The sequence below is a fragment of the Branchiostoma floridae genome, chromosome 9 (genome assembly GCF_000003815.2).
Source record: "Branchiostoma floridae strain S238N-H82 chromosome 9, Bfl_VNyyK, whole genome shotgun sequence".
In the NCBI taxonomy this organism is placed as follows: domain Eukaryota; kingdom Metazoa; phylum Chordata; class Leptocardii; order Amphioxiformes; family Branchiostomatidae; genus Branchiostoma; species Branchiostoma floridae.
The window spans coordinates 14,106,266-14,120,664 of NC_049987.1; the positions used below are offsets into that span (position 1 = coordinate 14,106,266).

The 14,399-nt window shown below is 40.1% G+C and overlaps 2 protein-coding genes across 2 annotated transcripts; both read right to left on the reverse strand.

Annotated features, from left to right (window-relative positions):
- Positions 1–468: 468 nt before the first annotated feature.
- On the reverse strand, positions 469–5,983 carry LOC118422575 (cathepsin L1-like). The gene is made up of 8 exons (XM_035830208.1): positions 5,876–5,983; positions 4,514–4,610; positions 3,923–4,065; positions 3,235–3,426; positions 2,598–2,789; positions 2,137–2,305; positions 1,512–1,617; positions 469–649 (listed from the first exon to the last, which is right to left on the reverse strand). Exons 2-8 carry the CDS (start codon positions 4,593–4,595, stop codon positions 550–552), a joined length of 984 nt encoding a protein of 327 aa, XP_035686101.1. The 5' UTR covers positions 4,596–4,610; positions 5,876–5,983; the 3' UTR covers positions 469–549.
- Positions 5,984–8,325: 2,342 nt separating this feature from the next.
- On the reverse strand, positions 8,326–13,882 carry LOC118422573 (prostaglandin E2 receptor EP4 subtype-like). Its single transcript, XM_035830205.1, has 4 exons — positions 13,173–13,882; positions 11,892–12,007; positions 11,545–11,617; positions 8,326–9,202 (listed from the first exon to the last, which is right to left on the reverse strand). The coding sequence occupies exons 1-4, from the start codon at positions 13,872–13,874 to the stop codon at positions 8,975–8,977; spliced, it is 1,119 nt and encodes a 372-aa protein (XP_035686098.1). The 5' UTR covers positions 13,875–13,882; the 3' UTR covers positions 8,326–8,974.
- Positions 13,883–14,399: the final 517 nt, after the last annotated feature.

Sequence of the window (14,399 nt, forward strand, 5' to 3'; positions counted from 1 at the left end):
TATGATTTAAGAAAAAAGAAGAAAGCAATCATGGGCAACGGTACGGCATTCCGTTGACGAAATGTACACACATTTTTGAATGTCAATGGACGAATCATATAGCGTTTTATAACAATTGCAATCCTCAAAGGACATTTCAAATTGTAATTAAAAAATAATAAATGTTATAAACGTCCAAATAGTTATCTAAAAAGTGCTTTCATTGTAAGACCATTTCCAAGTCTTTCTATATTTCAAAGTGCCGGAAGACTTCATGATAAAGCCTTATAAACTTTTCCCTTCTATACATCTTAAGGTTGGAACCTGAATTTCATATCATGCCTTTCTTGAATGATTTTCAAGCCTGGTCTCTTTAGACATCACTTATGTACAGCATTATCGTTCATGTTAAGATACGTACTGCAAGACAGCGGATTACAATGTCTTATAATACACAGGAATGAAGACATTATATACCAAAACACAAGATTTTCATCAACATTTTTTTTATTGTTTTCTTTCATAAAATACCGTAAAATCTAAAGAGTTAAGAAGCATGGTCAGTTTAAATCAGACCACAGGGTAGCTGGCCTTGGTGGCGATGCCGCACTGGTTGTTCTTGTTACGAGTCATCTTGACGTATCCCATGTCACCCCATGCAGACCCCCAGCTGTCAATCAAAGGAAACGTGGTAAACATAAACAATGGCAAACAGAAAAATCAGGTGCACCATCTTCTGAACTCATTGCACTATGCTTGTTAGACCATCAATCATCAACTGTTGGAACTTTGCCAGAACTGCACAGTAGGTTTCAGTATGTTAGATAAAACTATTCAATTGGGGCATGAAGATATCAAATGCAACTGTACGTAGTGGTCAATACAATACAATGTTAAATTGATCCAAATACAGTAGCTATACATATGAATAAGTTATCAATACAACAAAAGATTTTCCTACTGTTTTCTACGACTATATCTACATAGTAGGTAAATTAAATGCTTTTTGCAGCATGATCTTATAACGTTACACAAATTACGAACGGTAAATCACAAGTGCACCACAGTAGTCTTTATACTGATACTTTGCTACTTAATTACCTGCTACACCGTTATATGTTTTATTTGTTTGCATTCATAGTGCTGAATTTCATATCATGCCTTTCTTGAACGATTTCCAAGCTTGGTCTCTTTAGACATAACTTATGTACAACACTACCGTATATGTTGAGATACATGATGCAAGATAGCGGATTGCAATGTATTTTGAAGACATTGAATGGAGACACCATACACCAAGATACAAGCATCAGCAATTTGTTATTGTTTTGTTTCATAAAATCCCCTAAAATCGGGATACTACTTGTGGCAGGGTTGTACGAGAGACCTCAAGGGAGCTTCTTCTATGAACTGTTCCAAGAAGCTTCTCCGTGGAAATTAGTCTTCCGTTGGGCTTCTCAGTGGAGGTTATTAGTACAAACCCTTTTTGAAAGCGTGTCAACTACTACCAATACATCTATTCTCTCTCTTACCTGTTCTTGACTAGCCAGTAGTCCATGCCATCCATGGAGCCGTAGCCTACCGCCAGCACTCCGTGGTCCAGCTTCGTCCTGCTGCACTCGGGCTCATCGTAAATACCTGCCAACAGTAGAACGGCTTTGATCAGAAACTAACTACACTCAGCCTCATGCGCTTACTTTGTACCCTGTTTCTCTTATCTTACAGATGTGAGAGGTTAAAGAGGAAACTGAGAACGAAAAATGAGTCAAGCAATATAGGAGCAAGGAAAGTTTATCATGATAAAGCCTCAATGATTGGAGTATGTCTGTAAATACAACAGTTTTCAGGTACATCATGTCAGCTCTGAAGAAAGTAACAGATAGGATTCCGAAACTTCGATTCAGCATGTAAAATTTTATTGGCAAGTAACTTAGAGTTATGGAGAGATACTGAAGGAAAGTAACAGATGCGAAGTTGGGACAGAGATGATACAAAGACAAAAATAGGCAGACCATAATAGAAATAAAGAATCAAAGCCTACAGGTAAGTAAGAAGTTTGTGTATTCTTAGCCTTTGGTTGGTAGCACAGACCTGGTTGTATGTCTTTCACGGCTAAACATGTAAATGATAAATAGAATTCCGAAAAGGCCTGCTTACCACTTTTGTAGAACCTGAGAGATTTGTGGCTGGCGTCGATGGCTACAGAAACTGGTCCCACGGTGCCGACAGCCTGCATCAGGGCCATCTCATCCATGGCCTTGATGTCCGTGTAGCTGGACAGCGTGGCTCCGCTGCAGCTTGTCTTGTAATCACAGACCTTCTCATCCTGTCGGTAGAAACACACTGCTTTAGCATTCCGCACAATAAAGATATGGAGTCAAATGGAGAACTCGGTACAATACAAAGTAAATCATGCAACTGGATACATTCTAACCAAGGAGCCTTGTTCTTTGAATGTAATGCCAGTACAGTGACAGGAAGGAAGCGGGAAGATGACCGCAAAGGTCAGACTTGCCCGAGTGACAGGAAGTACAGGTCAGAGGTGGTGGAACTCGCCATGAAAGTCCAGATCAATGGGTGAATGGAAGAGGCTTCTAATCTACAGGGAAGTATCGTACCTTTGCCATGTAGGGATAGCACTCCTCTGTGTCGATGCCACCGTTAGACTTGATGTAACGGAACGCCTGGTCCATGAGCCCGCCCTCGCAGCCCTTGTTACCGAATCTTCTGGAACAGTCCAGCAGGTTCTGTTCGCTGAGAGACACCAGCTTGCCTGTCTTCATGAAGTGTTGCCCTTCCAATGACCCAGTCTGCAGGAGACAGGAAGAATCACATACATGTGTCAGGGAGGAGATTTCTGATCTGTGTGTACTATCTGATAAAATCGCCGATTCTACCGGAAGAGATTCCCGATCACATGACGGAGTCTTTGTCGGCAAAGATTCTGATCGGGATGATAGGAACACGTTTTAGGGTTACCTTCCATTTATTGATTTTAAATCTTAAGTCAATCCATTTATCTCAAGTGACATGAATCGAAGTTGAAAAGTTTTGAGTGTCTTATAAGGGAATGGGTTTTATAATTTGCACATTCCGAATTTCTGTTAATTCATTGTCAATGTTATAAACTTGTGAAACAAATAAAATGTAATAAAGTACTGTAACTGTAGGTACACGTCGTGCATCACTACTTCATCACTGTAGTGGCTTCCCTTCGTCAGATTTGGATATAACAAAATCCTTTCGTATATTTACCGTGCTGAAGGCCCAGCAAGACCCGCAATGCCCCTGGTCTTTGATGGGGGTTACCGCGCCCTTCTGTCTCCAGTCTACGGTGTCATCAACCTGGAGCCCCGGCGTGCTCTCGAAGACGTTCTCTGAGGGAGTAGACAGGTTCAGCGGCAGCAGGCCGGGACCGACGACAAGCTCCAAATACTCACTGTGTGCCTGGAGAAAGGTATTTAAGTGACTCAATTCTCATTCTCACAGGCAAGCGAGCAAGCAAGTAACAGAGCAACTTATCAAGCAGCTTGTCAAGCAAGCAAAACAACAACCTAGCAAGCAAGCAACTTAGCAAGTAAGCAACCTAGCAAGTAACCTAGCAAGTAAGCAACCTAGCAAGCAAGCAAGCAACCAACCAAGCAACTTATCAAGCAAGCAAAAAAGCAACCTAGCAAGCAAGCAACCTAGTGAAAAACCTAGCAAGCTAGCAACCTAGCAAGCAATCTAGCAAGCAAGCAACCTAGCAAGCAAGCAAGCAAGCAACAAACCAACTAAATCAATCAGCCAGCAAACAAATTAAACCATCAAACGAACACTAAAAAAATGCAATACAAGCAATTTTTATCTATTTTAGTTTTCCTGTTGTCGCGGTGGATTACATCGAAATTTGCAGAAACATGATAAATGGACGAGAGAACTCGAAATATGAATGCCAACTTACCAGGTCCCCAAACTGGTTCATGCCCATGAAGTACGACCTCCTGCCCATGGCTGCCTCCTGGTTGTGCTCCTTGATCATCTGGTTGTTGTCCCTAAAGATGGCGCGTCTCACGTTCTCCTCATCTGGACTCTTGTATTGCTTTCCTGTAGAAAAACACAGTTTATACTAAAGCCACATTTCCAAATCGGCTCCTGACCGGGTAGTTTGTGATATCAAAAAGTATGACACAAAAGACATAATTGGGGCATATTTCTTGATATAGATACATTTAATGTTTCAAAATGTGACCCTGGAATTATTTACCAGAGACATTTTACTATTGTGGTTGATTTGTTCAATGTCGTTGTATGGGAGTAGGTATAAGTTGAAGTATCTCTACTATTCTCTAGCTTATAAAAATTGTCATACACGACATGTTGCTTTGTACGAACGGCGATAATTCTTTTCTCTTAAGCAAGTTACTACGTCTCTAAGAATCTGACACCCCAAATACAATCAATTATGCTAACTGCTATATTTACAGGAAAGCAAATACAAATTAGAACACACAATGTTATATTTCATCAACATTATAACTGATGGGGTAGTTACCATGTGTAAGTTTGAAGGCCTCCCACTCAACGTCCATGGCTGTTGCCATGGTGACGGAAAGAACAAGAATCAGGAACTTCATCTTGATGTATAGCGTCTGAAATGATGATAAGGAGATGTTTATTACAATTTGTTTCACATGGATTCCATAAGTGTTACTTACACTAGCTTGATCTTGGCATGAAAACACAAGACATGTGCTGTCGTAATACGTTGAAATTGTCCTTTTAATCTACGAGCAAATGTTAAAACTTACTTATTTTGCCGTTCTTAACATGCCTTTGGAACTGTTTATTTGTAAACCTCGTATTTATTTGTAAAGATCGCAACAAAGCCCCCCTCCCCTTTCATTGAATGGAGACCGAAGAGAGACTGAATTCAGATTTTACAACATTATCATTGCTCCCACTACCCGCTAACTCACTACTGTAGTGGCCCAAGGGCTATAGAAAAGGGAACGGGCACTGCCCCTATACACCTAAAGCTGAGGTCAAGTCAAGTCAAATTTTATTGCACATCATTTGTAAAACGGGTACAAACGTAAGGCAAACTTAAGTATATTGTATAAGACAAATAGCTACATGTCTATAGTAACAATAGTCTAATACTGTAACAATAAAATGTAGATTCTAGTCTATGCAATATTGGAAGAAACAACATTGTACAAAATTCAGAATGCTGTGCCAGACTACTTTCTGATAACATATAGTGCATACTACACCCAGGTTCTATTTTATGCATACAATATTGAAAGGAGACACAGGGAGGATCTTTAAATCTTGCAGGTGTTTGAAGGATTTCAATTGTCATCTAGATTAATATTTATGACTTGGTCACATGAGGTCCACGAGACTCCGGTTGGTGAATATTTAACAAAGGTGCCGCAGGTAGGTGTGCCGTTGTTTGCTGAGGTAAAAGGTCGTCTGTCACGAGGACCTCATGTGGCGGCAAACACCTTCGGTGAAACGTGTACATCATAGACACTGCATAGAACTATTACTACACCACTACAGAAGGGACACTTACAAAGTTTAAACAAAGTTTTTCAGTAAAGGAATTTTGTTCAAACGTCGGTCTACACATTTCGATGAACAGACCTTCCATTATCTCAACTTTTGACCGAGCAGGGGAAGATACATTTGGACTTTCTGAATGTTGACTCTCACTGCAATGTTTTGTTGAATACCTGTAGCGTTGTGGTGCGTTTGATCGTATGAAGGGTTTCGGAATACATACTGTCATTCTCACATACACACACGCACGCACGCACGCACATGCACGAACACACACACACACATTTGAAATTGCATTGCAGTCTCAAACAAGAAATGAATACTAGAAATAGCAGGCCAGTTCCCTTACCTCAGAGTCGAAGATTCTGGTCACCTTAGGTGTCTTTTCCCTACCGCCGGTTGGTCTAAAGTCCCCAGAGACCTTTATATACTAGCTCTTTAAGCCGGAACACCTGAACTGAACACCAATGAGAACACTTCAAGCTATCACGTGACCACAAGGCTGCGTTTTACGCGTGACTTTCATGTGATAAAATTGCAATATTTCAAGACAGTTGCATCACTGAAGACATTTTAGCAAAACAGAAGTCTTTATCACATGATTTTAGTTGAAAGGCTAGTGACCTGATAATTAACAATGCTATCGTAAGTTCAACTGGTGTCCATAGTAGCGCTTGTTCATATACTAGTCTGACATGCCTTCTGAAGGTGTTAAATCAATGTATTGTTTATGGTAGACGATAAACATCAACAGGAAAGGACAAGAAAGGTCAATGGCCTTGAAATGAAAAAAAAAGTAAGAACGCCGGGTTAAATAAACTTCATGCCATAGATTTATGACCCCCCCTCCCCATCTTACACAAGTCTTCTCCCCTTTATCTGATATTCCGGCAAATATTGATTGAACGGTTTTATCCTTGTAGTGATCTATTTGTAAATATACCTCAAGTCAACTCTAACGTAATGACTAAGGGCATGGGGCAAGTCAGCTATTTGAGCTACCATGTGTGAGGCAACGTTGCTTTTTTTTTTCGAAATAGACCATTCACACAAGCTGCCAAAATGGCGAGCTTCGTTGTGCAAATAGCAAAGGTCGAGGCGTCCAGGGACTTAAAAAGTGCGAACGTTGAAAAAAAGCCAACGTCACAAGAAAGTCATGAGGGCGAGCTCGATTATTGCGTTATTGCAAACATTTGAGTTTATATGCTGATTGTAAGCATGACGAAGCAAGATGAAAGCAATATTTTGAAGATCTCTCAAAAATATTTCACTGTGTGTCCATTGATGACTTCCTGTCACTCTACAGTGAAGGTGACAAGCATATGGAAAATACAGAACTGAGAAAACACAGACAAACAGGCTGACCCAAACACAATGCCTCCTTTCAAATGAATATAGCCTATTCCAGATATTCAGATAAAAGTGATAAAAGGTTAATTCTACGAACTTTGAACTTCGCTACCTCCCTCTCTCTGCAACTCCTTTGTCCTTCACTTTCTCTCACTGTGGCCGGACGTGCGGAACTAACTGCGGACACAGACAGACGGACACACCGAAAACAATACCTCCGGTTCCTACACGGAAGTGATAAGCACTGTTTCTAACTGTAGGTACTATTTCCTAGATGACTGCCGGTTGAAATACAAGTAGACACAAACTATCTTTGCTACGTTTGCGCCGGCATGTTTGGCAGTTAAAGAAGACGAACATACTATATATAGGTATAACGTAAAAGAACGAAGCATTGAGACTTCAACGTATTTCGGGTAAATGGGAAAGCTAGCACTTCCCTCTTTTTGTGATGGTTGATCTAATGTTTTTACATTTTACCAATTTAATTCTTTTGGGGATTCCCGGCATTAACCCAACCACTATTTCCTGACAGCTATAATTAGTATCTGCCAAACAAGTTCCTCATTGCCACACCGGTTTTGCGGAAGTACTGTAAAACTGTGTAAGCAGCTGTCATACTAGCATTGAAGAGACTGGGCCTATAAACATTTGCTATAGTTTGAACTCCCAACCAAATTTGATACCACTAGTTCACCTTTATCTGCGGGCTTTATCTATATCGATGTATTTAAAAAAGGAAGATTTAGGGATTATATTAGACGACGGACGGTGGTTCCAGTTGCATTGTTTTCAAAATATTGCAGTTTCAGCCTTGAAACCACCGTCCGTCGACTTGATATCCTTAAGCTTAAGTTCCCTGTTTTAAATACATCGGGTATATGTTTCCTCACGGACTCAATGTGAACTAGCATTATAGTTTCATGAATATCAAACCGACAGTTTTGTTTAAATAATAGCCATATAGTATAAATGGGTATAGTTGGTTGTCTTAAGTCTACCATTACAAACATGTATACGTATGTACTTAATGTATACAGTTAAAAAAGCCCGCTGAATTTCTTTTCGTCCCAGACTACATGCCAAACAGGAATGCCCATTCTACAGTGTTACAGAAAAAAAGCAGTTGAGTAGTAAGAAGATAATCTACACAAAGAAATTGGAGCAGTATTAACTACTACCTCACCTCTTGGGGCGTCTGTTCAAAATAACATAAAACTTCCGTTTTTTTTCGCTTCCTGATCAACATGCATGACTGCGCATGTCCGTTAGCATTGGTGAGTAATGAACTTGAATAAATGCTCTTCTATTTAAAATTAAAAGCTTCAAGAGACTCATAACCTAGAACAAAAACGAACAAACAAAGAAACAAAGAAAACAAATTCCAAAAGCTTCCTAACAGCTTTTTATTCCACAATACAACGACAATTGCTTGCTAGATTAAATAGAGTAAGAAAATATATAGAACGGAACAGCACTAACAAGATACTTAACGTTACAAAACTATTGAAATTACTTGTGTTTAGTCGTGAGGTAGATATTAACAAGAACAAAACGACATTCAAATAGGGTACAAATGTATCACTTTAGATGGAAGGAAGTAAAATAAATATATTTTTTAGCCAATGGCTAGTTCTAAGTGGCTGTATAACTTGTTCCAGCAAAACAAATATTTGTCTTTATATGTTATACAATCTTCCGTGAACTTCCTTTTTTAATTTTAGTCCACTAGTTCATTGTCTTTATGCTTTGATTTTTAATTTTTATCCAACCCTCACCCATCCATTTCCATTTGGAATATTTTTCAGTATTGAGACGACTAGAAAAAATCTTCAATGTCTTCAAAACAAATGTTTACCGTTATCTCGTAGCATACTGGTTTTAACCACCCATCCCCTAAGTTCATTGCCTAGAACTTGGCCAAGTTACCTTGCATTGAAGAAACCCGCTGAAAAAACAAAATTACTCTTTTTATGAGTATTATATCTGTCTTACACCGTATATGTTACAAACACAGGTCTCGCCTCTTTGCAAACCACCGTTTGGAATCTTTTCTTTTCAACTTGTGAATTGATGTACAGTACACGAAGTCAAACTATCATGCGGCGATAGTGTCAGCTAACGACATGGTAGGAGCGGCCACCATTTTGAATGTGACGTAATGTACCCCGGACTTGATGATCATCCAGCATCCTCTGCGGCACGACTGCCTCATTATGATGTAGATGACGGGGTTGATGATGCTGTTAAACGTCATCAGTCTTGCGCCAAGGTAGTCCAGATCTTTGTCCGGCCACGTCCCGATTTGGTTGGCCAGAATACGTGTCTATAATAGAGAATTTGGGGGAGTTTAGTGTAAATGGTAGGGGTGTGTGAGTGTCTGTCTGTGTGTGCGTATGTGTGATTTCAGACCATTGCATCTTAATCATTACACATTAAAGCAATGCCAGTGCGGTTCAAAATAAGTCAATCGCTACATTTTGCCGTTTCAAACGGCAAAATCATTAAAGTTTATATGTATATGCACTCGAATGGCATACAAAAATGAAAACACAGTCCATATTTGTTACTACTAAACCTCTGTAATAGCATAGAACTGCACACATCACCCAAACGACATCCAAACGTGACATGGTGCACACATCACCCAAACGACGTCCAAACGTGACATGGTGCACACATCAGCCAAACGACATCCAAACGTGACATGGTGCACACATCACCCAAACGACATCCAAACGTGACATGGTGCACACATCACCCAAACGACATCCAAACGTGGTGCACACAACGTCGAACAAAATACTTCTGTGAGAAATTAGCAATTTCAAGTGCAAAAATGACAAAGACTTTTTTATTGGTTGATCATATATGAGCTGATATCCTGTAGTCTTCTAGCAAGGGAGTCTTGAAGTTTTATGCAAACAAGATCCTACATTTGGCAGCAGTCGCAACCACAGCACTTACACCCGTGTCACGATGGCGCCAAAATCGATCGGCAGACGAGTCTGAGAGCTCGAAATGGCATTTTCCGCAGTGAAACTCTCGGTGTGTTCTCGATCAGAACGCGATTCTTAGGGATCGTTTGTGATTCCTAGGAGTCGGCCGATGCTCACTGTTCACCGAAACTTGTTCTTAACATCAGCGTATTATACTAGGATAAACCTACTGTTTTCATATATAATGAATAGAATATACTGTTATTAATTGGGCAATATGTAATATTTTATTCCATATCAGTATTCCATACCATATAGTAGTCTAATCGGGATGATTTTATGACATGTGGGAAACAATAGGCTATAGCTCTATCGGCATTGTCACCTCGCCTCTTTGAATTTTACGTGCTCTTCATACCGTAAGGCATTACGACATTTTGTTCTGCCACGTTTTCAACACTAAAGTGGTAGCAAATTTGCACTCTAGCGTCCAGCTATGGTTTCATAAAAGCAATATTCCTTGTATAAACACATACTGTCCTGTGTCAATTTCACTCGTAAGAGAAATTTGCTTTTGAAAATATATCAAATCCACCTGTCACGTAGAGAGGTGTTTGCAAACTATTGATATTAATTTTCGAAGGTAATACGTAGGCGTAGTTTATTCATAGTACACCTTCATTTTCTATTGATTGAACTACATTTGTCTACTACATAGTATTGAAAATGTCCAATATTGTCGTCGAAGTTTGAAGTATTTTGTGATATCAAAGGTGCGCGACGAAACTGTTGGTAACACTACTTCAATATTCCTCCGCATATATTTAACCCTTCAAGTGTTGTGTTTTAGACCATTTGATGTATAACGTTATCAGGAGGAAGTTTACTAAGCACTCAGTGGTAGGGAAATTTTAATTACAACGCACAATAAAAGGGTGTGTCGTGTCATCTAAGGTTACTAAGAGTATTTCAATAATTTCTTTAGATAAACTAGTCATTTCTCTTCAACAGAATTTTAGAAAACCTTGTAAAGGAGAAGAAAAATAATACAAAACTGCAGAATAGATTTTAACAAGGAAAGGGCAACTTCATCACTTTGACAGTTCAAGTCATTTTCAAAGTAAATTTTCTTACCAAGAATTTTTACCTTGTCACATGTTGTAATTTTGATATCCTGCTATAGGTTCATTCTCGTATAGGACTGTTTAACCATAGCCGAAGCTGTAAGGCTGGTATTAATTTTACCATGGTGATTATTGCCCAAAGGCGGCATATTGAAGTGTCACAATGATTGTACTACATGTTCGATGCACTAGGTTTTATACAATATTTTTCATGATTCAACTAGAGGGCCCAAACCTATACCACTTACTTTTGATATCAAGAGCTATCTACTACTAAAAATATCATGCCCACGGCATGTTCAGAACTCCAAATAGCAAAACCGGAAGTTCCACTGCAGTACTGTTACAGCACACTAGGGGGCCCAAAAATCTAATCGTTTCTGATATAAATCTCATCAAGACTTACCCACGTGCCAAATATCAAGACAAGCTATCTAGGCGTTCTGGACTTATGCTGGTAAACTACATACATACATGCATGCGTACACACACACATAGACAGACAGACACAAAAACACCTACTGAAAACATAACCTTCTAGCGAAGGTAACAATCATATAGTTGAAGAACTGTATACAATGAACGGTAACGGCTGCACTACTCACAGCAAAGAGGAACCAGGAACAGAAGAATGCCACAGCCACCACAAGTGTCAACTTGGCCACCTGTATCTCCAACCTGGAAACGGACACGTGGACGGACTTCAGTACTGTAGGCTTGTAGGTTATACGATGATGCCAATATTTTATTATTCAAACCTAAATCTTCAACTGCCTTTTCTAAAAATTCAAAAAAATTGGTCAATCATGAAAAAGTTCATAAATAGATGGATGGACGGATGAATGAATGAATGAATCTACGGGTATATTGAAAGAATGGATGGAAGGATGGATGGAAGGATGGACGGATGGATGAATGGATAGATGGATGGATGAATTAATGAGAGATTTACCTGCATTCCTGCACACCTGCTGGCCTTGTAGCGCCCATCTCCGAGTCCCTGCTTGAGAGTCGGGGCCGCACTCGTCTCAACCGGAGCATGTACGCAGCAACAATGGCGTTTACTACCTGGGGTAACATGATATTTCTTTCAGCACCATTTCCAACTTCCGCTTCTTAATCTATTCATAGTTATTGAAATTTTGTTCATTTGTTCATCGTTACTTTGATCATTACTATTATCGTCATCACGGTTGTCTTTGCTAGAGTTATCTTTCCTTAGTATTGTTGTAGTCTTTCAATATTATCATTATCTCAGAAGGTGGGATCTACGCCTCTTTGTTTTATCTTGTGTGCTGATTGTATAGCTACACCGGAGGCCGGTGATGCTACGGGACCGGGTGAAGTGAGGTTTTGTTTGATCTTATTACTGATTCTGGCATGATGTTGTCTGCTTCCTCAAAGTTTAAATAAAGGAAGAAATATTGTTACAAATACCAAACCGTCTGTGGTAACAACACTACACTGAAAGTGGTTTGGCGCTAAATGTGTCTGTTTGGGAAGTGATAAACTTTTAAAAAGTGTTTGGGCAAAGTGATTACCAAGTCAAATGGAGTACAGGTTATCCTTGGTACGCCGTACCTATCAAAGTAGACGTATACAAAACGAATACACGGGTAGCTAAGCAATAAAACCACGGAATTCTTTCTCCTGTAAAAATGGAGGGGTGTCTGTCAAGAATTTAGCTTACATTCTGTCATTTTGCATGTTTAAGCTAGCTAGTTGTAAACGCGAGGCTTAAAGTGTTTGTACAAAAAAGTTTTGTCATGTAGCACTTGTACCCATTTTCTATTGCAAATATCGTCCAAACAACTAAAACCACAGCTTTAGTGCCTTTTTACACAAGGGTTTAACACAAGGGTTTTACACACAAAAAGTTGGCCTTTCAGATTGTATACGAATATCCTCTCTCGCCTGTTTTTGCATGTACTAAAATTAGGTTTCAGCCGATCGACTATGTTTGAAAAATATATCCTAATCGCCTTGTAGAGTACGTCAGTTTGATAGACCTAAAAGTCTACCTTTAACATGGATAACTCAATCGCAGTACCACGCACAATATCGGCTGCTCCCTTGAAGCGTAAAAGTAGGCTAACAATGTTATATCACGCGTATTTCAGTGAGTGCAAATAAATATAATATTCCTCTCTTTTTCATCAACTGTAATAATAAATCAATGACAGGCGTTGTGTTTTGTATATCTTATAAAAAATACACTAATAACAGAACTCACCACTATGATGAAGAGGCACAGAAACATGTTGACAACGTTGATGTACACAACCACCCTCCCGCTCGAGCTTTCGTCAGTCCAGTCGAACATACAGTACGAGTTGGGATACTGGGGTACGTTCTGAACCAAGCCGAACAGGGGGAGGACAGAAACAACTATCGTGTAGAGAAAGATGAAAATCAAGGCGGGATAGATTTTCGACTTCTCGTAACCAAAATGGCGGTTGTAGGAGAAGGGGTGCAGCAATGCCCAGTATCTATCGATCGACATGAGGGCTACGATCATTTGGGACGCCACGCTAAGCGCTAAGAGTACCGTGGCGTTAAAGTCACACATGGCTTGGTTAACGTAGATTTTGAAATAGTAGGATAACGCCAGTGGCGCTACGCCAAGTGAGCAGTTTAGAACGTCCGTCCAGGAAAGGTAGATCAGCAGAAGGTTTGGCATGTTTGGTCTTTGTCGGAAAACTTCTCGGCTCACGACGATGATGAGAGAGTTGCCGAACAATCCAACAACTGCAACTATGATTATTGACGTCGAGGCCAGCACCCACACCGTTTCTCCGAGTTCTTCTCTGTCCACTCCTAACGGAAAATCAACGCCCGTAACATCTGTGCTTTCCGTCGTCAAGTTAGCATCTGGTGAGTTTTCCTCAGGAGTTCTAAGGGAGTACCCTCCTTGGTCAGCCATGGCATTTGCCATAACTTATGCCCGGGTCTGTCAGAAGATCTGTATAAGTATCTGTATATAGCTTTCAATGATCACGTGACGGCAGGTTGTGTGATCACGTGATCAGGCGAGATGTCGTGCTGTCACAGTAACTATCACTGTGATGACACTGACCATGCTATCACCGTACTGTCACAGGAGCAAAACGAGACTGCGTGCTTGAAACCTTGTCCAGAGGAATCTCTAAAATCTGTAGTATAGTCCAAGAATTGAACCTTGACTGAGAGACACGTGTACGTGCCTAATGTAACGTGACGTCGTCATGTGGAAATAAATATCTACCACTTCCTCCGGTGCAACTGTGTTAGTGTGTATGACATTTGCTCTCCTACGCACAGGTCTGTTTGCCGTAGTGAAGTGTTTCCTTTTCTCGCCACATGAGAGTAAACACCAGCAGACAGACGTGGGAGTCACCCGTGTCGATATCCTCTCCAGGGTGAGTCACGACCGTCCAGAAACAGACTCGGAGTTTAATAACCCCGACAACAAAGCAATTTA